Genomic DNA, 24,341 nt, shown 5'->3' on the forward strand with positions numbered 1-24,341 from the left:
ACATTTTATGTTATAAACGAAAACAAATACTTGTTAATTTTAAAATCTCAATTGATTTTCATATTTATTTAATTAAAAATTGGAAGGACTAAAACTTTACTCGCAAATTTATAACTAGTTGTACCGTATTGATAAAAAATTAAAATCTAATGAACATATGCATTTAAAATTAATTAAAAGTTTTAATATTTCAAGTTTGACGTAAGAATTCTACAATTATAGGTTGTTTCGTAAATTTCATCAAGAGGGAATTCAATAGCTTTCTCTTGAAGGTTGTTTAAGAGTATTTATTGGATAAAGCAATAATATTACTAAAATATCTCCAAATCCGATTCAAGCAGCTCTTTAAATAGCCAATTGAGATTTTTCTGAGGGCAGAAATGTAAATATACATATAGCATCGGCTCCTATTTAAGAGCTTAACATGTGACTCTTCTATCTCACCCTAAGTACCAGTAGGTTGATGCTCTTCATCAGCACTTTCGTTGTCAACCTTCTGCATCCGCTGTCTCTTGCTCTTCCACTTGAATGACTTGTGCAATGATCTCATCATCCATGCAAGTCTCAAGGATTAAGGGGTTGAGTCAAACTCAATGTAAGTGGTAGCATCCTTTGCTTGATTGGTGTTATGAGGTGAGATTTGGGCTATAATTTTTTTTTCTTTTAGATATTCGCACTTGAAATTTACTATGTGCATGACATGATGATTACCATAAATATTTTACTATTTTGATTACCATAAATATTTTACTATTTTGTATACATAATATATTTTTTATAAAATATTATTACACAATATTTGAGTATGATTGTTATGGGAAGAAAATCATACCATTATAGTGGAAAGCTATTGTAACGAATGATAATTATGGAGGGCTCAACTCCAATGATACTAGAAGAAAAAAATCCACTGAACCAACCGAGTCACCTTGCGGGTTGTGGCTGCCCATTACTATATTATATAAGGGTCAATCCAACTTTTTGAAGTACTTAGTTGGGACTTTAATGACATTACAACTAAGCCTTACCAACTAAGAGGTTCCTTCTTCCAAATTTGCCCTATATTTGTCTTTTATTACTTCATCTACTATAAGGTGTTATATAAAAGATCAAACACTTTCAAGTCTTTTTTGGTAATACAAAATTCCTTAGACTAACTTTTTTGAAGATGATGTAACATGTACTTAACTTTTTCATATGCCACATTTTTACTCCTACTATATTTCTTTATTACTTAGGGTGTCACACTCAATTTTGATAAATTTAGAAAATTTCAAGCTCCTCTTGAAACACTTATAAGAAATTGTGAACTGTGACGATGTCAATTAAAAAAAATCAATATGTGTAACTTGAATGGGAAAATGCACCACATTTGCAGTTACCTTAATTTAAACATGTATTGCACACAAGAATTGAATTTAATTGTCCAATGCGAAACTTTAAAAATTTAACAAATAAAATTAATCCTCGTTTGAATTAGATATTGTTACCTAATCTTTTTATTTTTGTCTAAATTATTTGTTAACAATAATGAAATTTGAATCTTTTCATCACCGTGTTGTGTTGGTTTGTACGTTGATTAGCTATATCAGTCATGTTTAACAAAATTAACTTTTTCGGATATTATTTGGTATATTCTAATATTTTTAAAAATGCAGGCATACTTAAATATTACATAGTTTCTAAAATGACAATGTTACACCCCCAATGAGGAGTATGACGGGCACCGACTCACAAGCCGGGAACCACCTAACTTAACGGTTACCTTGAATACCATATACTATAACTTAGCATACACCTGCACGCAGAAAAGGCCCAAAATAGAAATATTCGATAATCCAACATATATGTACATATGCTAACCCACAAGGTCGCTACAACATCACGAGTATCATAGAGCCGGCAAGGCTTACAGGAAAAATATCACAACCTAGACAAGGTCGGCAAGACCATAAATAATATCTACATACCCCACTATTTCTATGAGCCTCTAAGAATGTACATATAAACATTTATTACATTAACTTAAAGTACCAAAAGATAGCAAGTTCGGAGTAGTGACACTTGCTGACACCGCTGAAGCTGGAAAATCCTACTGCGGTCGCTCCTCAATAACCCTATCAGAGCCTGCAGCACGAAATACAGCGACCCGTGCAATGGGACGTCAGTACGGATAAAATTACTGAATATTTAAGGTAGGAATCCATAACATGAGTAAGATAGAATTATAAGGAGGATGGAAGTAACCTGAGTCACCTGAGAACGTACAATATACAATGTATGAGTTTAGAAATCATATGCAAGTATATACATACATATATATATATATATATATATATATATATATATATATATATATATATATAAATAGTATCATCATTATAACGTACCTGGCCTTTTCAAGTTCGGTGTATAACGTACCCGGCCCTTTCGAGACTCGGTGTGTAATGTACCCGGCCCTTTCGGGACTCGGTGTGTAACGTACCCGGCCCTTTCGGGACTCGGTGTGTAATACCAACTGATTAGTGGTTACACAATAGGTGTCGTACCCGGCCGACTATAGCACGGCTCGGTGTAGTGTATATATATATATATATATATATATATAATACATGAGGAGCCAATGAAATAACATCGGGCTTTTCGGAGTGACGTAAGGCCATAACCTCTGAATAATTTATGGAATTCGTATCGAATCCAAGGAAATAACTTAATGATGATAAACATGATAATATTTCAAGAATCAATCAAATAATTAGGGCATTAAGATTGGAAATACAAAGCATAGGAGTGGAGTGAATTTGTTATGGAACGCTCATGTTCATATTCTAGTTGGATTCGTGCCAAAGAAAGAGAGAAATGAACAACTTACATACCTTATTCGTCAAGTCGCCACTTAAAGGATCCTTTACTCCGATGCTCTCCCTTCTGTTACACCTCGGAAATTTCCCCGTGAACATACAACGAATGGACTAACGAAGACTACGGGTATATGATGTTTGAATAAGAAGGGAATGACGTTTGATGACCCTAAGTAAGATCTCAAAGGCAATTGTAATAAGAGATAGGTCATGCTCCACAATGACCAATCATAGGTTTTGAAAATGTGAAGAAAAAAAAAAGTTGCAGATTTGCATTTTAGCCAGTCGGTCGTAAAATGAAATACGGACCGTAAAGTGGTATACGACCCGTAAACTGCCAGGTCGTATTCCAACTTACAAAACTTCAACTTTCTGCTAAATGTTCAAATGGTTAAATACGACTTGGAATACGGACCGTAAATTGAAATACGGCCCGTAAACTGCGATCGTAAATCATCATGATCCTCAGCCAACCTTTCTGGTTTTGATATGCTTAAATACAACCACGAAATACGGCCCGTAAACTGGAATACGGACCGTAAACTGGGTTTACGACCACTGTACACTTCAGCTACTGTTCATTCCGGATCAGATTGTAAATCATTAAAAGGAGACCCAAGCTCATAAAATTCATTTCATCTCCATGACATTTCTCTCTAGAAACCTCTAGAATACTCTCCACTCTTCACTTACAAGAAAACAAAGGAAATCAAGGTTCATCCAAGTTAAGAGATTTCAAGAGAAGCAAACTAGGGTTTTGGGTGCAAGAAGAACAATACCACTCAAGGCTTGTTCCTACAACATCTAAGGTAAGTTTTATGGCCTTTACATGTTATTTAGGGTATAGAAGAGTTGAATCACCTGGATTATAGAAGGATGTAAGAAATGGGTCATTAATGAGTGAATAGTATCATGGTTGGATGATAGTTAAATTGAGCCATGATCATTGACAAATTGTGACTATAAAAATGCTATGAATGACATTTAGAACATGGAATAAGTGTCCTATGTGAGAAAAATGCAACAATGGACCATGGCCATGATTATGGAGAAATTGAAGACAAATTGTGAAATATGGATATTGTAAACGAATGATGAGTGTTGTCTATCATACTGAGAATGTTGTTATGAATATTTGAGAGTTGATATAGAATATGGGAAAAGTTGTATAAACGAAGGAAATGCTGCCCAATTTTCCCTAGAAATAGTCACGCGTTCTTATAGTCGATTAACTGACGTTGATGCGAATTCTCTTGAAGGTAAAGACGCGAACATTGAAGAGGAACGATCAAGCGGTAGAATAGCTAAAGGAAAAGGTATGTAAGGCTAGTCCTTTCTTTCCAAGGCATGAATCCTATGATATGATATTATTTCCCCTACATTTCCATGGCTTCCTTATATTCCGGAACCAAGAGCCTATGTTCATGGATAGCCACGTGAGATAAAGATAAGAGACATGTTACGAGCACGATAACGGAGATGATAAGCTTAAGACTAAAGATTATAGAGTTCATGGTATAATGTTTAAACAAAGCTAAAGACATTAACTATGATCTATTGGTAATGCTTGATGTATACACTCACCTTATATACTAATTCCTTCAAGGTGAGGCGGAATACCTATGAATGCTCCAGAATATAATCGGGGGTTCTCGACCTTACGTCACCCCGACATTGTTATAGATTGTTCATAAGCCTCAATGCATGTCCTATGACCAATGTTTCGAGAAACTACGAGTCTATATTCATAAAGGATTTCATGTGAGATAAAGGTAAGAGATATGCTATAGAAATGATAATGGAAACGATGAGCTTAAGCCCAAAGATTATAAAGACTATCATGCAATACTTATACGAAATCCGTGCTACGAATACGATGTGATTTTCATAGATTGTCTTTAAATTTAAATGTGTGCATTAATGAAAGGTTACAATAAGCTTATAAGATGTATGTGATGGCAATGATAATGATGAGATATATTGATCCTTGTATGATGCATGTGATATGGTCGAGCCACTACGTGGCCGAATATGGGAGATATGTATGTGATATTGTCGAGCCACTACGTGGCCGAATACGGATACTGTCGAGCCACCATGTGGCCGAATACGGATGTTGTCGAGCCCTACGTGGCCGAATACGGATAATGTTTTATGTGTATGAGAAGCTATGGTACTACGATGATGAATTATATGACATGATGATGTATACGCTATGATGGTTCATGTACGGCGATTATGTATATGTGATATATGTATGAAATGCATTCATCCTTAAAGGTCGCGCAGGTTTTGCCTTCACCTCATGACTTATGATTTCTCTATTATGTTTGTTTCATTCATGCCTTACATACTCAGTACAATATTCGTACTGACGTCCGTTTTCTTTGGACGCTGTGTTCATGCCCACAGGTAGACAGGGAGGCGGCACAGACCTTTAGGAGCTATCAGCAGATTTGCAGAAGCACTCCATTATTCCGGAGGTGCTAATCGGGTTTATACATTTGTGTATATATATATGTATAAGTATTTTGGGCACGACGGGGTCTTGTCCCGTCCATATGTCTAGTACTCTAGTAGAGACTCGTAGATACGTATGTGTGGGTTATATGGTCTCACAAGGTCACTACTGTATATATGTAGATATGCGTACATTATCTTTTGATAGCCAAAGGGCTTATGTATATAAAAGTATTTATGTTATTTAATGAAAATGATTTTCTTATGATTATGAGATTATGAACGAAAAAAGAGGCTTAATGAGTATGATGAGTAGTAGAACGAGCTGTGCTCGGTGGTCAGCCCCGGGTACCCGTCACGGCCCCTAGCTGGGTCGTGACACCTTCAGCCGAACCTATATAGCGAGAAATACATCTTTAATCATACTTTCATCATATTTCCCATCAACTTATATGTACTAGTTATCGAAGACTAATTTGGGTTACGAAAATTTGGGCAGCATCTTTCCTATGTTATCTACTTTCTCCAAATACCAAAATAACTCCCAACAATACCAACAACATCAACAACAATATCATCAATATCTTACATGACAAATATGCACAATTCCCTCCAAAACTTTCTTCAAACCTCAATCCATAAGCCAAAAACATCAACACAACAAACTATAACTTTTATTCTCGTAAATATTCCTAAATAAATGTTAATAAAGAGAGATTCATACTTTATCCTTATTAGAATAGAAATATCTTTAATATTTGTGTTGAATCCGAACCAACTCCGTCGCAAAACAAAACTATAATCGCGCCTACACGTTACCCGGACCTCGATTAATACTCTGTCACTTGAAATATCTCAAAATTCTCACTTTTGTGTAGTATGTATGCTCTCATATATTGCTGAGCTTTTAGGGGAAATATTATGGAGAAAATGTGGTTTAAACCCTTATATAGTGTGCTAAAGTCAGTGGAAACAAACTTAAATTTGCCCTTCGCGTTCGCAGCCTTGGGTCGCGTTCGTGAAGGGTTTCTCAGGGTTACTCTTCGCGTTCGCACAGGGTAATTTTCTGCTCTGGCGGCCTAACTTGTAACGTCCATAACTCTCTACTCCGAGGTCCTATCGACGAACGGTTTGTTGCATTGGAAACTAGACTTTATGAACTTCAATTTAGGCTTTTGCTTTGCTTCAAAACTCTTCATATACTAAAAGATATTCTTTCTCCAAGTTGGGCCAAAATTGCCCCTTATATTTTCTTCAAAGTTCCAACAAATTTAATTTTCTTGATTCACTTGCCCTTCAATCCTTCCATAGCTTATTATATGAACTTAAACCCTCACAATCATAAGATAAGTGCATATAATCTCATATACCCCCTGAAAAGTAGCTCGAATCTCAACATACAAAACTACGGGGTGTAACATTCCCCTCCCCCCCCCCCCCCCCTTTAAAAACATTCATCCTCGAATGTTGGGATACTTGAGGTATAATCATATATTTCAAGCTTTCACAAGCTTTAGTAAAGTCTCCCTTATAATTTGAGCATTACTAATACTTGTATACCGTAAGTTCCAATTTGTATATTCTACCGGATACCGTAATCAACAACACAAAATCATACAATGATTATAATAGCATTTCCCATCACATTGGCTCTCAAGGAGTTGAGATATGACTTTTACCTTGTAAGTTATTTATTGATGGAGCGGAATCTTGTAAGGTTTCTTCTGGAACAGCATCGTCTGTACCAGGGAATAAGTGAGGGTACTTGGACTTCATTTCTGCTTTAGCTTCCCACGTCATCTCTTCCCTGTCCTTGCTCCTCCATAGAACCTTTACTGACGCCACATCCTTGGTCCTGAGTCTTTCAAGATTCTTTGTAACTCGTATATCAGATTCTTTGTAACTCGTATATCATCAACAGGTACGATTTTGGAGGGATCTCCAATATATTTTCTCAGCATGGATACATGAAAAACTGGATGAACTGCTTGCAGTTATGGTAGCTCCAATTCATAAGCTACCTGTCTTACCTTTCGGACGATCCTATAGGGTCTGATATATCGGGGATTGAGTTTTCCTTTCTTACCAAACCGCATCACGCCCTTCATAGGTGATATTTTCAAAAACACCCAATCACCTACTTGAAACTCCAATTCTCATTGTCGTACATCTGCATAAGATTTCTGACGACTCTGAGCTGTACGTAACCGTTCCTGAATAAACTTTACTTTTTCAATAGCCTGATGAACAAGGTTTGGCCCAAACAAGCTTGTTTCTCCAACTTCAAACCATCCGGCAGGAGATCTACACTTTCTGCCATATAAAGCCTCATACGGAACCATTTTGATACTGGCATGGTAGCTATTGTTATAAGCAAACTCTATCAGAGGCAAATGATCATCCCAATTTCCTTGAAATCCAGTACATAGGCTCATAACATATCTTCCAAAGTCTGAATAGTCCGCTCGGCTTGCCCGTCTGACTGCGGATGGAAGGCCGTACTAAGATTTACTCGAGTACTAAGACTTTCCTGAAAAGAGTTCCAGAACTTTGCCATAAACTGAGTGCCCCTGTCAGAAATAATAGACACAGGAATGCAGTGAAGACGCACAATCTCCTTAAGATACAATTTAGCATAGTCTTCAGCAGTATAGGTGGTCCTTACTACCAAGAAACGGGATGATTTGGTTAACCTATCAACGATTACCCAAATAGAATCGAATTTGCGATTAGAACGGGGTAATCCCGTGATGAAATTCATATTAATCACTTCCCATTTCCACATTGGGATCTCCATTTCTTATAATAAGCCACTGGGTTTCTGATGTCCATCTTTACCTGTTGGCAAGTGGGGCATTGAGCTACAAAGTTAGCAATATCCTTCTTCATACCATTCCACCAATAAAAGCCCTTGAGATCATGGTACATCTTCATGGATCCGGGATGGATTGAATACCTGGAATAATCAAATTCTGACATGATCTTGTCCCGAAGCCCGGTTACATTTGGAATGCACAGGCGGCCTCGATATTTGAGAACCCCATTTGAGTCAAGTTCAAAAGCTGAGATCCGATTTTGTTGAACTCCTTCCTTGATAGAGATTAGGACTGGATCCTCATACTGTTGAACCTTTAAGTCCGTGGCAAGAGTCGATTGAGATATATTTTGTAAGGAAATCCCAATGTCTTCTGAATCTAGTAGGCGAACTCCCAGATTTGCTAAGAGATAAAGTTCTCTGGTCATTTTCAATTTTTTCGCTGGCACATACAATAGACTGCCCATTGATTTGCGCCTTAGAGCATTAGCTACAACATTAGCTTTGCCAGGGTGATATAAAATTTCAGCATCGTAATCCTTTAGCAATTCGAGCCATCTTCGTTGCCTCAAATTCAATTCCTTTTGCTTGAATATATATTGAAGACTTTTATGGTCTGTATAGATATCAACATGGACTCCGTATAAATAATGTCGCCATATCTTCAAAACGTGAATCACTGCCGCCAAATCCAATCATGGGTTGGATAATTTTGCTCATGTTTTCGTAACTGTCGAGAGGCATAAGTGATCACTTTACCATTTTGCATTAGCACGCATCCCAATCCTGTGCGTGACGCATCACAGTATACAGTGTAACCCTCAGTGCCTTCTGGAAGGTGAGAACAGGAGTGGATGTCAACTTATCTTTCAATTTCTGGAAACTCCGCTCACACGCTTCTGACCATTGAAACTTGGCCCTTTTCTGAGTTAATTTTGTAAGGAGAGTTGCTATAGAAGAAAATCCTTCTACAAATCTCCAATAATACCTCGCAAGGCCCAAGAAACTTCGGATTTCCAAAGCTGTTGTTGGCCGGGGCCAATTCTTAACGGCTCGGCTAGGGGCCGCGACGGGTACCCGGGGCTAACCACCGAGCACCGCTCGTACTATCATTTACCTAACCCATTTAACAATCATTCATCTATTTCCGGTTAACTTTAAAAAGAGGATTTGCTTTTCATTACAAAAATATAACGCGTTAATACAAAAACGTATTTCAATATACTTATACACATGCGTACTACCTACGTTGTGGAACCACACAACCCACATCGAGCATCTATGAGCCTCTATTGAGTGGCATACAAATATATACACGAAAGGAACAACCAATTAGCACCTCCGGAAGATGGAGTGCTCTTCAGCTCGGCTAGTGACTCCTATCAGTCTGGACCGCTTTCCCGTCTACCTGTGGGCATGAACACAGCATCCAAAGAAAAGGATGTCAGTACGAGCATTGTACTAAGTATGTAAGGCATACATCAAGAAATGAAGTAAGAATAAGAAAGTAAAGTAAGTACAAGGAGATAATCGATAACTGTTTGCCTCATAAGGCGGATCCATGCATGCATACTCATAAAGCATCATATAGTAAATTGTTGCGGAACGCGCAGCCCGATCCATATGTCATCATATGTTAGTGCCGAGGAATGTACGGCCCGATCCATAAATATAATAAGTTAGTGCCGAGGAACGTACTGCCCGATCCATAACCCATATATCCCGCGTCCGGGATGAGAACATGATATGTCAGCTGACCAGGTGGCTATGCGTCTATAGCGCCTCACCTTTCCCCATTTCCACTGAAAACATTTTCATATCATATATATACATACATAATATACATAGCATGCTTGAGAGCCCAAGGAAAAGCTGTAAGTATGTCGGAGTGACGTAAGGTCGAAAGCCTCCGATTATGTTATGGAGTAATCATCGTCGCTTTGTCTCACCTTGAAGGAACAATTATTATAAGGCGAGACTATCAATGAAGAATAGCATTAAAAGAAAGCATAGAATAAAATCATGAACTTCATAAGGCATCCATTCATATACTTTGGAAGATTTAGAAATAAAGTCACCATCCATGAATAAATTGAGAAAATCAGTAATTAGCTCGACATCCTCATATAGTCATTGAAATCATAAACTTGAAACTTTTAAACATAAGATTTGCTCTCATCATGGTCAGCGTAATAATATTCTCTTTTTTGACATCATCATCGTTATTGAAAAACATATCCTTCGTCGTTATCATAAGAACTCACATAATCAAAACCTTTGGTTTAGGAAAATAGGAGTACTTGGAAAACATTTATGGAATATCAAGAAGGAAATCATGCTTCGGAATCTTAGACTTTTTAACCTTTGATAGCAAGGAAAAGATGGGAGCATTTATGAAATCGTAAGCTAGAGATCATGCCTTTGAAAGAAAGGGAATAGCCTCACATACCTTTGACGTTTACTATTCTTATCGCTTGCTCGTACTTCCTTTATTGCGCGTGCATATACCTTCAAGAGAATTCATGTCGTCGTTAGCTAAGAAATTATAAGGACGGACTACTATTTCTAGGGAAAATTGGGCAGCACTACCTTTGTTTATACTGCGTTTCCCATATTCTATTTTAGCTCCCAAACATTCGCGACAATATCCACAATATAGAAATCAGCAATCATCATTTATGTACGTTTAGCAAAATCCACCAATTTCCTCCAATTTCTCCACATTTAGTGGTTTTAGCTACTCGTCACTTTTACTCATGCGTCGCACTGATTCCATGGTCAAAACGTCATTTATAACGTATTTATAATCATAGCATATCAACTTCCATGATTCCATTCAACCATCACTCCACAGTGACACTATTCACTAAATAATGGTGCACTTCCTATGTCTTACTACAATTCAAGTGTCTTAGTATTCTAATACTTTAAACCACATGTTAAAGTCATAAAACTCACCTTGGATGGTGGTGGAACAAGCTTAGAGTAGAATCCTTCCTTGTGCACCAAAACCCTCATTTACCTCTTTTGTGATTTCTTGGAGAAGATGACTTCCAACTAGGTTTCATTCACTTGTTTCATAAGTTTAGTGTTGATGATCCTAGTTTCTTCCATTGATTCCCTTGAATTTCTATGGATGAAGTATTGAGAGAGTTCTAGAGCTTTCTTGAGTTGTATAGATGAATAATGAAATAAAGTGAGGCTTTGGTCCCTTTTAATAACTCAAAGTTTGATCTTTAATGAATTCCAGTCGGGGTGAACAGTGGTCGTAAACCACAGTTTACGGGCCGTAAACTAGTTTACGAGCCGTATTATGTGGTCATCTTTAAGCATATCCAAAACAGAGAAGCTGGCTGAAGAACATTGCAGTTTACGATCGAGGTTTACGGTCCGTAAACCAGTTTACGGGCCGTATTCCAAGTCATATTTAAGCATTCCCACACTTTAACAGAAAGTTGGAATTTGAAAGGCTGGAGGACGATGGTGGTTTACGGTCCGTAAATCACTTTACGGGCCGTAAATCACTATACGACCACTGGGCTGCATGAAATTCTACAAATTTTCCATTTCCACACATTCACGAATCATCACCCCTTGCTTAGTAAAACACCCTACACTCATACCCTTGTCGTTCTATTCCTTGTACATGTACGGGGACTTTTCCGAGGTGTAACAGTCATCCTTACTTAGCTCTATCGCACGATCTAGATCATGAAGAAAAGTGTTTTCCAAAATGCTTTGTAGCCTCCCGGCTATAGATATGGTGCACGACATATCGATAACCAGGAATCTACTGGACACGGCTCATACACATTCCTAGGACTGAACTGCTCTGATAGCAATTTGTCACACCCCCAACGAGGAATATGACGGGCACCGACTCACAGGCCGGGAACCCTGACTTAACGGTTACCTTGAATACCACATACTATAACTTAGCATACACCTGCACGCAGAAAAGGCTCAATATAGAAATATCCGATAATCCAACATATATGTACATATGCGAACCGAAAAGGTCGCTACAACATCACAAGTATCATAAAGCCGGCAAGGCTTACAGGAAATATTTCACAACCTAGACAAGGTCGGCAAGGCCATACATAGTAACTACATACCCCACTATGTCTATGAGCCTCTAAGAATGTACATATAAACATCTATTACATTAACTTAAAGTACCAAAAGATAGCAAGTCCGGAGTAGTGGCACTTGCTGACACCGCTGAAGCTGGAAAATCCTACTGCGGTCGCTCCTCAATAACCTTGTCAGAGCCTGCAGCACGAAATGCAGCGTCCCGTGCAATGGGATGTCAGTACGGATAAAAGTACTGAGTATGTAAGGTAGGAATCCATAACATGAGTAAGACAGAATTATAAAGAGGATAGAAGTAACCTGAGCCACCTGAGAACGTACAATATACAATGCATGAGTTTAGAAATCATATGTAAGTGCATATATATATATATATATATATATATATAGTATCATCATTATAACGTACCTGACCTTTTCAGGACTCGGTGTATAACGTACCCGGCCCTTTCGGGACTCGGTGTGTAATACCAACTGATCAGTGGTTGCACAATAGGTGTCGTAGCCGGCCGACTATAGCGTGGCTCGGTGTAGTAAAATAGTGCTCATATATATATATATAATACATGAGGAGCCAATGAAATAACATCGGGCTTTTCGGAGTGACGTAAGGCCGTAACCTCCGAATAATTTATGAAATTCGTGTCGAATCCAAGGAAATAACTTAATGATGATAAACATGATAATATTTCAAGAATCAATCAAATAATTAAGGCATTAAGAGTGGAAATACAAAGCATAGGAGTGGAGTGAATTTGTTATGGAACGCTCATGTTCATATTCTAGTTGGATTCGTGCCAAAGAAAGAGAGAAACGAACACCTTACATACCTTATTCGTCAAGCCGCCACTTAAAGGATCCTTTACTCCGATGCTCGCCCTTCAGCCGAACCTATATAGTGAGAAATACATCTTTAATCATACTTTCATCATATTTCCCATCAACTTATATGTACTAGTTATCGAAGACTAATTTAGGTTACGAAAATTTACGCAGCATCTTTCCTATGTTATCTACTTTCTCCAAATACCAAAATAACTCCCAACAATACCAACAACATCAACAACAATATCATCAAGATCTTACATGACAAATATGCACAATTCCCTCCAAAACTTTCTTCAAACCTCAATCCATAAGCCAAAAACATCAACACAACAAACTATAACTTTTATTCTCGTAAATATTCCTAAATCAATGTTAATAAAGAGAGATTCATACCTTATCCTTATTAGAATAGAAAAATGAGGGTTTTAACCCTTATATAGTGTGTTAAAGTCGGTGGAAACCGACTTAAATTTTCCCTTTGCGTTCGCGAGCTTGGGTCGCGTTCGTGAAGGGTTTCTCAGGGTTACTCTTCGCGTTCGCGGCCCTAGGGTCGCGTCCGCGCAAGGTAATTTTTTGCTCTGGCGGCCTAACTTGTAACGTTCATAACTCTCTACTCCGATATCCTATCGACGAACGATTTGCTGCATTGGAAACTAGACTTCAGGAACTTCAATTTAGACTTTTGCTTTGCTTGAAAAGTAGACCTTAAAAACAAAAAAAATAAAAATAAAATTTGACTTAAATAAATAAAATTAGAACCTAAAAGTAATTAATTAAAAAGTTTAAATTTTTTTTGGAAATTCTTGTGAGGACTAGTCCCAAGTTTGCCCATATATAGTAGTAATATAAAAAGCGGAAGGTTGTTTTTGTCTTTTCGAAACTCCATCAATATAGAGGCACCTTCATCGCTTGACCCTAATCTTGAATTGAATTTGGGGAATAAGCTCTCAACAACCATGTCTTCCTCCAACAAGCGAAATCACAAGGAAAAGATAGTTCGTCGCAACAAGTTCGTTCCTTTTTCATTTCTTCTATTTTATGTTGTTGTGTAAAAATCTAAATTGAAATTTTAATAGCTGCGTAAATTGGTAATTGTTTGTTACAGAGAAGAGAAGGCTGAGGAACCGGAGCTACCCAAGTATAGAGACAGAGCAAAAGAAAGAAGAGAAGATCAAAATCCAGATTATGAACCCACTGAATTAGGCGCTTTTCATGCTGTTGCTCCTCCTGGCAATGTTGATCTTCTGTAAGTTATCTCAACACCCTTCTTTTAACTCTCTTTTTTACAACAACATACCCAATGTAAGGGGAATGTTAATAGCCCAGTTGGTTGTCTGCCTGAACTTTCACCTTGTTAGTGAGGGTTCAATTCCCCGCCTTGTAATCCCACACAAGTGAGGTCTAGGGAAGGTGGTGTGTACACAGTCTTACCTGCCTTTGTGCGTGGGGGAGGCTCGACTCAAGTAAAGCATAATAAAATCAAGCAGGGAAAGGAAAATACAGTAGTAAAGAAGCCATACTGACTAGGCAACAACAACAATATACTCAGTGTAATCTCATAAGTGGGGTCTGGGGAGGGTAGGATGTATGCAGTCATAAGTGGGGTCTGGGGAGGGTAGGATGTATGCAGTCATAAGTGGGGTCTGGGGAGGGTAGGATGTATGCAAGTCATAAGTGGGGTCTGAGGAGGGTAGGATGTATGCAGACCTTACCCTGACTTTGTGAAGGTACAGGTAAACCATAATAAAATCAAGTATGGAAAGGAAAATACAGTAGATGTAGGGTGTGTTCAGTATGAAGGAAAATGTTTTTTAGGAAAATAAGTGTGTTTCCTACTCATTTTCTTGTGTTTGGAACGCAAGTTGAAAAATATCATTTTAAAAGCATTTGCATATATTCAAAGTAGAACACTATAAGATTTTTGAATTCGGAGTGCAACTTCTTGTGGTGGGGCTGTGGGGGTTAGGCGGGGTGGGAGGTGGGGGTAGGTGGAAGTGGTGTAGGAATGCATTGGTTTGTTTTTATTGATCTGGAAAATTCCCAAAAATTTTAAGGAAAACATTTTCCAAGATATTTAGCGCAACCAAACAAGGAAAAATAAGGAAACATTTTCCGTCATACCAAACACACCCATAATGGAGAAAAGAACAGTAGCAACAACACATAGTACCATAACCGAAGCAAAGGAAACAACAGGTAATAATAGAATCGAAGAACAAGATAGTATGTGAGTAATGCTAAGAATACTGATAAGGAAAACTAGACAACTCTCGACTACTTACTAACCCTCTACCCTTTTTCCTCTCTTTTTTGTATTTTCTTTTTTCGTCCATCCGCTATAGGGAGAACTATCTAGGCCTGTGCACAAATCGGTTCAATCCGAATTTCCGAACCGATTCGAAACAATTCGGATAATTTAATTTGGATAATACAATTCGATTTCGATTTACAAATGCAATTGTAAAATATTACGGTTTAACGGTTCAGATACGGTTTGCTTCAATTATCAACCGAACCGATCCGAACAAACCGAATTTATATGCCACTAGTGACTAATATGACTAATTTGGTATATGTAATGTGGTGTTGGCAGATTTGTATGCTTGCACAAGTTGTCAAGCTCTTGTTTTGCTATTTATATGCTATTATGCTTGCAAGTTTATGGTTTTTTCTTGGTTAATGTCTTGGTTATAAGGCTGCAAGTTTAGGATCTCATTATTTTTTGTTATGTTTACTCTAAAACTGAAATGAAATAGTTGCTTGTTTAAATTTCGAATAAACCGAACAAATCGATTTGTGTAACCGAACCGAAATAATAAAAAATGAATCAAATTGAACCTAGAATGAATCGAGTTTGGTTCAGAATTTTAGAAAGTCGAAATTCGAAATTTCAACTCGATGATGGCCAAAACCGAACCGAACCGAACCGATTCGTGCACAGGCCTAGAACTATCTATATAGGGGGCTACGAATTGCTCCTGGGCTAGTGCAGGTTAGGGGGGAGAGTGGGCTTATGGTTCACAACCTTGCCCTTGTCCTCGCTTTTTGCAAAGAGGCAGTTTCTATGCCTTGAATTTGTGACCTAGGTCACCAAAGTAGTAACTTGTACAGTTGCTTCCGGGCTTGCCTTCAGGAGCTGTCTATAAAGTGGACCAGAAGGTGTAATTTTGTTCTAAATTTCTTGTTTTCAACTTATGTGTTCACAGGTCTGCTGATGCTCAGAAATTGTCTATTGAGAAGAGCAAGTATCTTGGAGGTTAGTCGGCTCTGCTAATTGATGTTTCTTTGCAGAACATAGGTTGTGTTAGGTATGGAGGAGAATATTTTCCAGAAAATGTTTTCCAAAATCTTATGTTTGATTGGTCAAAATGTTTTGGAAAACATTTTCTCTAGGAAAGCAAGTTCCTTAAAATTGAGCAAAATGACTTCCCTAATGGAAGTCGGGAAAACAAGTTTCATAAGTGAAATTCCAAGTTCATTGTCTCCTCCCCACCCCCCAACGCCCCCCCCCCCCCCCCCCCCCCCCCCCCCCGCCCTTGCCACCTCTGAACCCCCACTCCCAACCCCATCCCACCTCCATAGTGTTTTGCTAGATTACATATTAATGCCCTTGGGATAATGTTTTTTGCTTGCTTACCAAAACACTATAAAATAAGTAAGAAACCTACTTATTTTTCAAGAAAACATTTTCTAGCATAACAATACATCCATAGAGTATTTCTACTTTCCAGCTTGCATTTGGAGTTGAAGAGAAAAGAGATTATAGAATGGCTAATTTTAAGGAATACAGCTTCACTTGTGGTTGTCGAAGAAAATTGTTTTAAAATTATAGCCCCTTGTATGCCCAAATGAGTAGCTAATTTCAGTTCACTAGCTTTCTTGATATATGTTATATTTTGATTTAGCTGTTTTCTTGAGGTAACTAATCATTTTTTTGGCTGATCGTGTATCAGGTGATGTGGAACACACACATTTGGTTAAAGGGTTAGATTATGCTTTACTTCACAAAGTGAGAAGTGAAATAGATAAGAAGCCAGATGGTGGAGATGAGTTTGAAGGAAAACCTAGGTAAGTACCGGTTACTTTATTGCTTAACTGGATGCATGACTCCTTGACTTCAAAGCCAAGGCATAAGTAACTGACACTCCAAGAGTCTTTCAACTTTTCTGGAATCGTTGATGTAATTTTCATCTAATAAAGTTGATCCATATTTAGCTTCCAGGCTTACCACAGTAGCTTCAGATAGGGGGTTCTTTTGTAGATGCTCCTATAGATATTCCATTGATTACCCTTGACTTATGGCCACTATCCGAGTTTTGTGTGTGATTCTGCTAACATCTTTTTGTGTATTTACGAAGTAATGAGCATGTATAGTGAATTGTTCTTTTAAACACCATGTCTAAGAAGCAATGGTGCTGGATAATTGTTCTTCTAATTATTCTATTTCATCTCTTTTGCTAATAGAGGTTCAAAGGAAGATCATCAAGTGTCATTCCGCACTGCAACTGCCAAGGTGCATTAGCTCCTTCAATTGTTTCAGTCTCAAGTATCTATATTTGTTGCGTGGTGTTATTATGTTTCAATAGAGTGACTAGCAAGCTTCGCATTGCAGTCAGTGTACCAATGGATAATCAAGCCTCAGACTGTTATAAAGACCAATGAAATGTTTCTTCCCGGGCGGATGGCTTTTATTTTTAATATGGTATGTTTTCCTTTTATACTTCCTCTCCTCTATGTTAATGATTTTAAGGCTTCTACTTGCCTGAAAAGGAATTTGTTTTACAGACCATTGGTTGATTTTTTTATAGTGCTCATAGACGTAAGATGTAATAGTAAAAGAAATTTGTATTTGTGGACTGTGGTGGGTTGCTGAGAAGCTTCTACTTTCTGTATCAAATCATAGTTTTTGTTTTGCATAACTGCAGTTAGCTGTTGATGTTCCCGAGGGGCCAATCATTGTATCCATACAGCTTCTATCTTACCCCACCACACTTCCAACTAAAAGAAGGGAAAATACCGAGGGGAAATTAGAGCTTATCTTGTATGGCCGTGATGAATAGTGTTGTCCTTGTTAAGTATATTCTGAAGCCTTTCTTTTTTCTGGGGAGAAGGGGGAAAGCGTGTTGTCGGAGTAGCATTATTTTAATAATAAACACTTGGTGATCTGATGTGTCATCTGCATGGTGAAAAAGATGTGAACGATTTTGTTCACTTCCGTTTACTGTGAGTATGTTTTCTTTCATGGTCTCTTTTTTTCTTCACACGTTGGTTGATGTGGGTATGGCAGGAGAGTGGATACTCCAATGATATTCCTACCACTCTACACAGAAGCAAAGCTGACTGTCCGGTCCTTGAGGTATTTTTTTCCCCCATGTTCCACTACTGTCAGGCAATTTCTTCCTGAAATTTCCGTCTAACTGGGTTACCTCACCTATGTTCTCCAGGAAATGGTTACAGTGAGTGTTGATGGTTCTGTTCTAGACCGAATAGCTAAAATCATGTCCTATCTCCGCCTTGGATCATCAGGAAAAGTTCTCAAGAAGAAGAAGAAGGAAAAAGATGGCAAAGGTGCTTAGCGTTCATGCCTTCTAAACTTTTACTTGTATTTTCTGAAAGTAATTACTCAGAGTCTGAATGTGATGTAGAATCTTATATATCCAGTTTATTTTATGGAAACCTTTTCTCTAATTTCTGATTGGTGCCGCTGCATGCTCTTGGTATACCTATTAATGTTCTTGCTTACGGAAGCTAATTTAGGCCTGGTTTCCTGTAAGGAAGTAGAATGTTTGTAGGCGGGATAGAATGTGGGATTTATTCTTCTTTGATACGGGGGGCACGGGGTGAAACGTACAGGAAATGTCATGAGGGGTCTGGAGGTAGTTGATGACTAGATATAAAGGTAATATGTAATTTATACTGTATTGCCATGGAGACTAATCAAAAGTATTTTGGTTCTCTGGATTCTTATTGTGTGTTTCCAGTGCAAACTTTATTTTGCTTCTTTTTACTTTCCTTTGGGCTTTTGGATCTATTTTGACTCCTATTCATTAATAAAGAGCTGGGTTTTTCCTTTTGCCTCTTCATTGATAAGGGGCTGCGCTTCTAGTTCCCTTGTTTTGAGTTCTGACACTAGTTTTTAATTGTGCAGGGAAGGAAGTTATGTCCCGTTATGACGAAGTATCTAAGTCGGATGCGCCAAAGAGCCAAAACAATAAAGAAACTGTGCCTCCATCTGCACAACTTCCTAAAAAGAACCATTCAGAAAGAAGAGAGAATCAGGGACCTGCTGTTGCTAGACCTGAAGAAGAAGATATCTTCATAGGGGAAGGCGTTGACTACTCCATTCCTTCTGTAGATATGGGTCAAAGCCCTGTATCGGAGGACATGGAAGAATCTCCTCGAAACAAAGAGAGGACCTCATATTTCAGTGAACCTGCCTATGGTCCAGTACCTCCATCTGAGCCTTCTCAGGATTGGCAACATGCGGTGAGTCAGTTTTGAGTCTTAAGGCAGATTACACCATTCCTGTTAAAAAAGCTTAATAATTTATGACAAAATTTGCCTACTTCATTCGTTGTCCTACATTTCTCCGGAGAACGGCTGAAGTTGGATGTCCTTATCATATTTGTCAAGCATGAATTTTTACTGTATTGCAACTGATATTCATCTTTTGATTGTTGAATATGTTTGCTCTGCCCAGAATGGATATGATGCAGTGCAAGCACAAGCGCTAGCTGGTGTTTACCCACCGGAGTGGCAAGATTATCAGTATTCTGAGCAGCTGGCTTACCCTGAGCAATATCTCCAGCAGAATTATGATATGCAAGCCGGTGTTAACGTTCTTCAGGATCCAAACATTATGACTCAAGAAGAAAAGGATAGAGGGCTAGGGTCCGTATTCAAGAGGGATGATCAGAGGCTTCTACAACTGAGAGAGAGAGATGCCAGGGAGAAGGATCCAAACTTTATTTCTGAAAGCTATTCAGAGTGCTATCCTGGTTACCAAGAGTATAATCGTGAGATTGTTGACAGTGATGATGAAGCTGATTTGTCAAAAATGGACATGGGTGGACGCGTAAGTGATATTCTGTTCTTGCTGAAGATTAAGTCCACTTTTGCACATGCCATGCCTTGGTTTACCCCTGTTCCTGTTCTTTTTAACCTACATGCTGTGCTAGGGAAACATTAATTGCCTCACAAGACTAAAAATAGTTTGCATTTCTTATAATTATACTTGATGAATAATACTTATCGGAGAAATCAACTGCAAGATTTCTCTGATCTGGTGTTATCAGTCAGAGCCATGTTGTGATGCATAGTATTTGATATAAGAATATTTTTCTACAGGCAAAGGGTCGGCTCCATCGATGGGACTTTGAGACAGAAGAGGAGTGGGCAACGTACAATGAGCAGAAGGAAGCAATGCCCAAAGCTGCATTCCAGTTTGGAGTGAAGATGCAGGATGGTAGGAAGACGAGGAAACAAAACAAAGACCAGAAGCTTACCAATGAGCTGCATAAGATAAACAAAATACTCACCAGAAAGAAGGCAGAGAAGGAAAAAGGGGAAATGCTCGAGGACGGTGAAATACAACCGGGAAAGAAGATGCGTGTATGAACAGAGAAAACTGTGATCTTTTATTATTTTTGACTTATCTTCTTCCACACTTGGTGTTCAATATCTTGAATTTGAAATGGTACTCATGTTCAGAAAATAGCTGTCTCGATTTCCCTTCACCATGTCCAAATTATCTCTTGATGTTAAGAAGCTACTCCATCTGGTAAATCTTTTATCACGGGTTGCTGCGGTATGGAGCTTCTTGTTCTTTTAAAATGAACAAATGCTGAAATCTAATTTTGCGTTTTTACTTCAGAACCTGGAGAACTTGTACATGCCAACAATGACCAACTTCCCTGGAGATTTTAGAAAAAAAAAGTATATTCACTAAATAGTTTTATTATTATTCCAACGTTACAATTCTCGTATATTTTGTTTGCAAACCAAACGATCCCTTAATGAAGGCTAAGCTTTGAATAGCAATTCGTTTGATTGCTGGTTAAAGTTACGTCGGAACTAGTTATGCTCCGGTGATTCATGTATTAGTTAGTTTATTTTCTATCCCGTATAAAATAACACATAAATTGACTCGTAACTCATATATATATATATATATATATATATATATATATATATATATATATATATATATATATATATATATATATATATATATATATATATATATTTTAGGTATGCGAGATTACAGGCTAGCAACCAACCACCTTTACTTGGTGTGTTGAATTTTATGCATAGCAACTAAAATGCTACCAAATATAGTACTAATTATGTTGATTTTAATACATGAATAATTCACTTTCTAACCGGCAACCAAATGACCCTAAGTTAATAGCTCATCTTTTAGCAAAGTCAAGAATGATCAGTTTTTCGAGTTCACAATTCTTTTCTTAAGAATATAACTAGTGTCACTTGGCCCGTGCTAAGCTCGGGCACAAACCGACATTAAAAATTCAATTTGTAGATATTTTTTAAAAAAAAATTGCTCTTAGTTCTTTATTCTTGTAACATCAGTTTGACTTTGTCGAAAGACTTCTAAAATATTAAAATATAAAAACGCATGTTAACGGAAAACATTTTTCTTAGTTTATATATTAGATTTTTTTAGGAAAAAAATCAATAATTGAAAGCTCTTCTAATTTAATTTCTTGAGATTAAGTCCCCGATGATCCAAATTGAGCTTTTCATATGTTAAATTAATTTCATTTGAGTTCTTTGAATTGAACTCATATTGGCTAACTTATTTTTACCAAAACTAATTTGCAAAATACTGGATAATTAATATGTTATATAATTTAGGACAAAATAGTTAATTTTAACATGAAAAAAATTCTTACTCCTAAATTATATAAAATATATTATCTGATTTTTTACAAAATATTTTAATAGTAAAAAAAATAAAAAATATACTTTTTGCAATTGTCTAGTATTATTACTATGTCAAAATTATATTTCTTTAAATACAATGTTTTTCAAACATTTTTAGAATGTGTATAAAAATAATATAGTTCCTCTTTTAATACAGTAATTTATTAGATAATTTTATGTTAAAAGTGCGCGCACGTAAAATTTGATTAATTAACTACCATACTTCGGATTTCATTTTTCGATTGAAGGGCTATTAGTTACATTTTTGATAAATTTTAAAAGTATTAATATGTTATATAATTTAGGACAAAATAGTTAATTTTAACATGAAAAAAATTCTTACTCCTAAATTATATAAAATATATTATCCGATTTTTTACAAAATATTTTAATAGTAAAAAAAATAAGAAATATACTTTTTGCAATTGTCTAGTATTATTACTTTGTCGAAATTATATTTCTTTAAATACAATGTTTTTCAAACATTTTTAGAATGTGTATAAAAATAATATAGTTCCTCTTTTAATACAGTAATTTATTAGATAATTTTATGTTAAAAGTGCGCGCACGTAAAATCTAATTAATTAACTAATATACTTCGGATTTCATTTTTCGACTGAAGGGCTATTAGTTACTTTTTTGATAAATTTTAACAGTATTTAACAATGATATATGAAAAAAGTTTAATAATATTTTCACATAAAAATCTCAAATATGTAATATGATTTGTGGGGGCCACGTTAACATTTTCACATCATCTTTTTAGTGGCATAAAAAAAGCCCTAAAAGTTATTAAAATTTACTAAAATGTGTGACAATTTATAAAGTCATAAAAATTTCAAATAAGGGTAAAAAAGGATAAAAAATTCATGTGATGACTACAAAAAATGGAGATTCTCCTTTATACGTTGTCGGAGGCCCGGGCTTAAACTCAAAATATAAGTTTTATCAAATAAGTATAAATTGTCACTTTTTTTAGTACATAATAAATTTAATGTAATTGCAGGTTAATCATATTTGTTTATAATTTTCATAATTATTAAAGTTTGTTCATCATATAATTAGAAAGTTTTTTTTTCAGAAAAATATTTATGAGAAAATAAGTTTGGTAGGAAAATTAGCAAAGACCAAAAGGGCGCAAGTAATTCGATATTCTATAAACTAACGTCATAAAGTATGATAATTACAATCCGTCGAAGATCATAAATTGGAAATTATTTTTATATTTTTATGAATTTGTGAGCATGCGGTTGTTATTTATAGATAGAAATAGATTTGTTATACCCCATTTTAACCGGGTCAAAGTAGAGTACAACATATTGGTGATTCCTAATTATTTAACTTAAGGAGCCGCCACCTAATTATTTTAACGGTGAATTAGGACACCTAATTATTAACTAAATAATGCTAAAAATTAACTCCGATTAATGGTCTAATTAACTTAATGATTCTAGGTAAGGGTTCTTAGTTATCCTAAAGGGAAGGGGTTAAGCATCCTTTAAAAATCCATTAATTACGGTTACCAATCAAACATAGGTTAATATAAGAAATTGCGACAAAAATAATATTTTTTATATTTTATAGGTAATAAAAGAAAAGTATTTCATCTTAAGTAATTAGGTGATTAAGTAAAAAGATTTGCATTTGATAACACAATGGGTTTAGTACTTAGTATACTTGCCGAATTTAATGAATAGAAAGACATGAGTGGACATCATAATTAAACAAAAGTGATTAATTAATTAACTCTCAAATGAAATGATGAGGCATTATAGGAAATCTTGTCTTATACGTTTAGAAAAATTGAGCACCACGTGATGTTAATTCAAGAATACAAATGCTGTCCATTTTCAAAACTTTTCATCGTAATTAAGGCTGATGACTCTAGAAAGGTTAGGCTGACTTAAATTCGCATAAAGCACAATTCATTATGTTAATATAATTTATTCCTTAATTGGATCATTCAACCACATTTTTAACCTTGTAAAAGAAGAACTAAAAAAATCTTAAACCGACGAAAGTAAACTAAATTATTAAACCTTTAAATACGTTATTTCGAAGGAAAACTCGAACTCTAACTATCCATTATCACTAAACTATCCCCATATGGTTAACTACTTGAAGTATTCTAAATTTAAACGGATCTATGCAAGGAAATAAAATATATCAGCGAGCCAAGAGAAATGGGAAGAAATATGTAAAGCAAAAAAAAAAAAAAAAAAAAAAAATCAATCGTCATGATAGGAGGGAATATCCATTGCTTATTCCCCCTCCTTTGTATTCTGTTCGGGTGCATTTTGAGGGGGTGAGGAATGCTAGATGTGAATGCAAGTTTCAGG

The 24,341-nt window shown here is 36.4% G+C and overlaps 1 protein-coding gene across 1 annotated transcript; it reads left to right on the forward strand.

Moving 5' to 3' along the window:
* The first annotated feature begins 13,915 nt into the window (after window positions 1-13,915).
* On the forward strand, window positions 13,916-20,773 carry LOC132603345 (suppressor of mec-8 and unc-52 protein homolog 2). The gene is made up of 11 exons (XM_060316366.1): window positions 13,916-14,068; window positions 14,165-14,305; window positions 16,266-16,315; window positions 17,013-17,127; window positions 17,524-17,572; window positions 17,672-17,761; window positions 18,347-18,415; window positions 18,504-18,627; window positions 19,208-19,545; window positions 19,760-20,134; window positions 20,407-20,773. The coding sequence occupies exons 1-11, from the start codon at window positions 14,016-14,018 to the stop codon at window positions 20,674-20,676; spliced, it is 1,674 nt and encodes a 557-aa protein (XP_060172349.1). The 5' UTR covers window positions 13,916-14,015; the 3' UTR covers window positions 20,677-20,773.
* Window positions 20,774-24,341: the final 3,568 nt, after the last annotated feature.

The sequence above is a fragment of the Lycium barbarum genome, chromosome 7 (assembly GCF_019175385.1).
Source record: "Lycium barbarum isolate Lr01 chromosome 7, ASM1917538v2, whole genome shotgun sequence".
NCBI classification, from domain to species: domain Eukaryota; kingdom Viridiplantae; phylum Streptophyta; class Magnoliopsida; order Solanales; family Solanaceae; genus Lycium; species Lycium barbarum.

What these genes read in the sequence shown, in the direction of transcription:
- LOC132603345 (XM_060316366.1), top strand. Translation starts at nt 14,016, where the DNA reads ATGTCTTCCTCCAACAAGCGAAATCACAAGGAAAAGATAGTTCGTCGC. An exon ending in AAGATAGTTCGTCGCAACAA is followed by an intron (nt 14,069 to 14,164) that starts GTTCGTTCCTTT and finishes TGTTTGTTACAG; the next exon opens with AGAAGAGAAGGCTGAGGAAC. An exon ending in TGGCTTTTATTTTTAATATG is followed by an intron (nt 17,762 to 18,346) that starts GTATGTTTTCCT and finishes TGGGTATGGCAG; the next exon opens with GAGAGTGGATACTCCAATGA.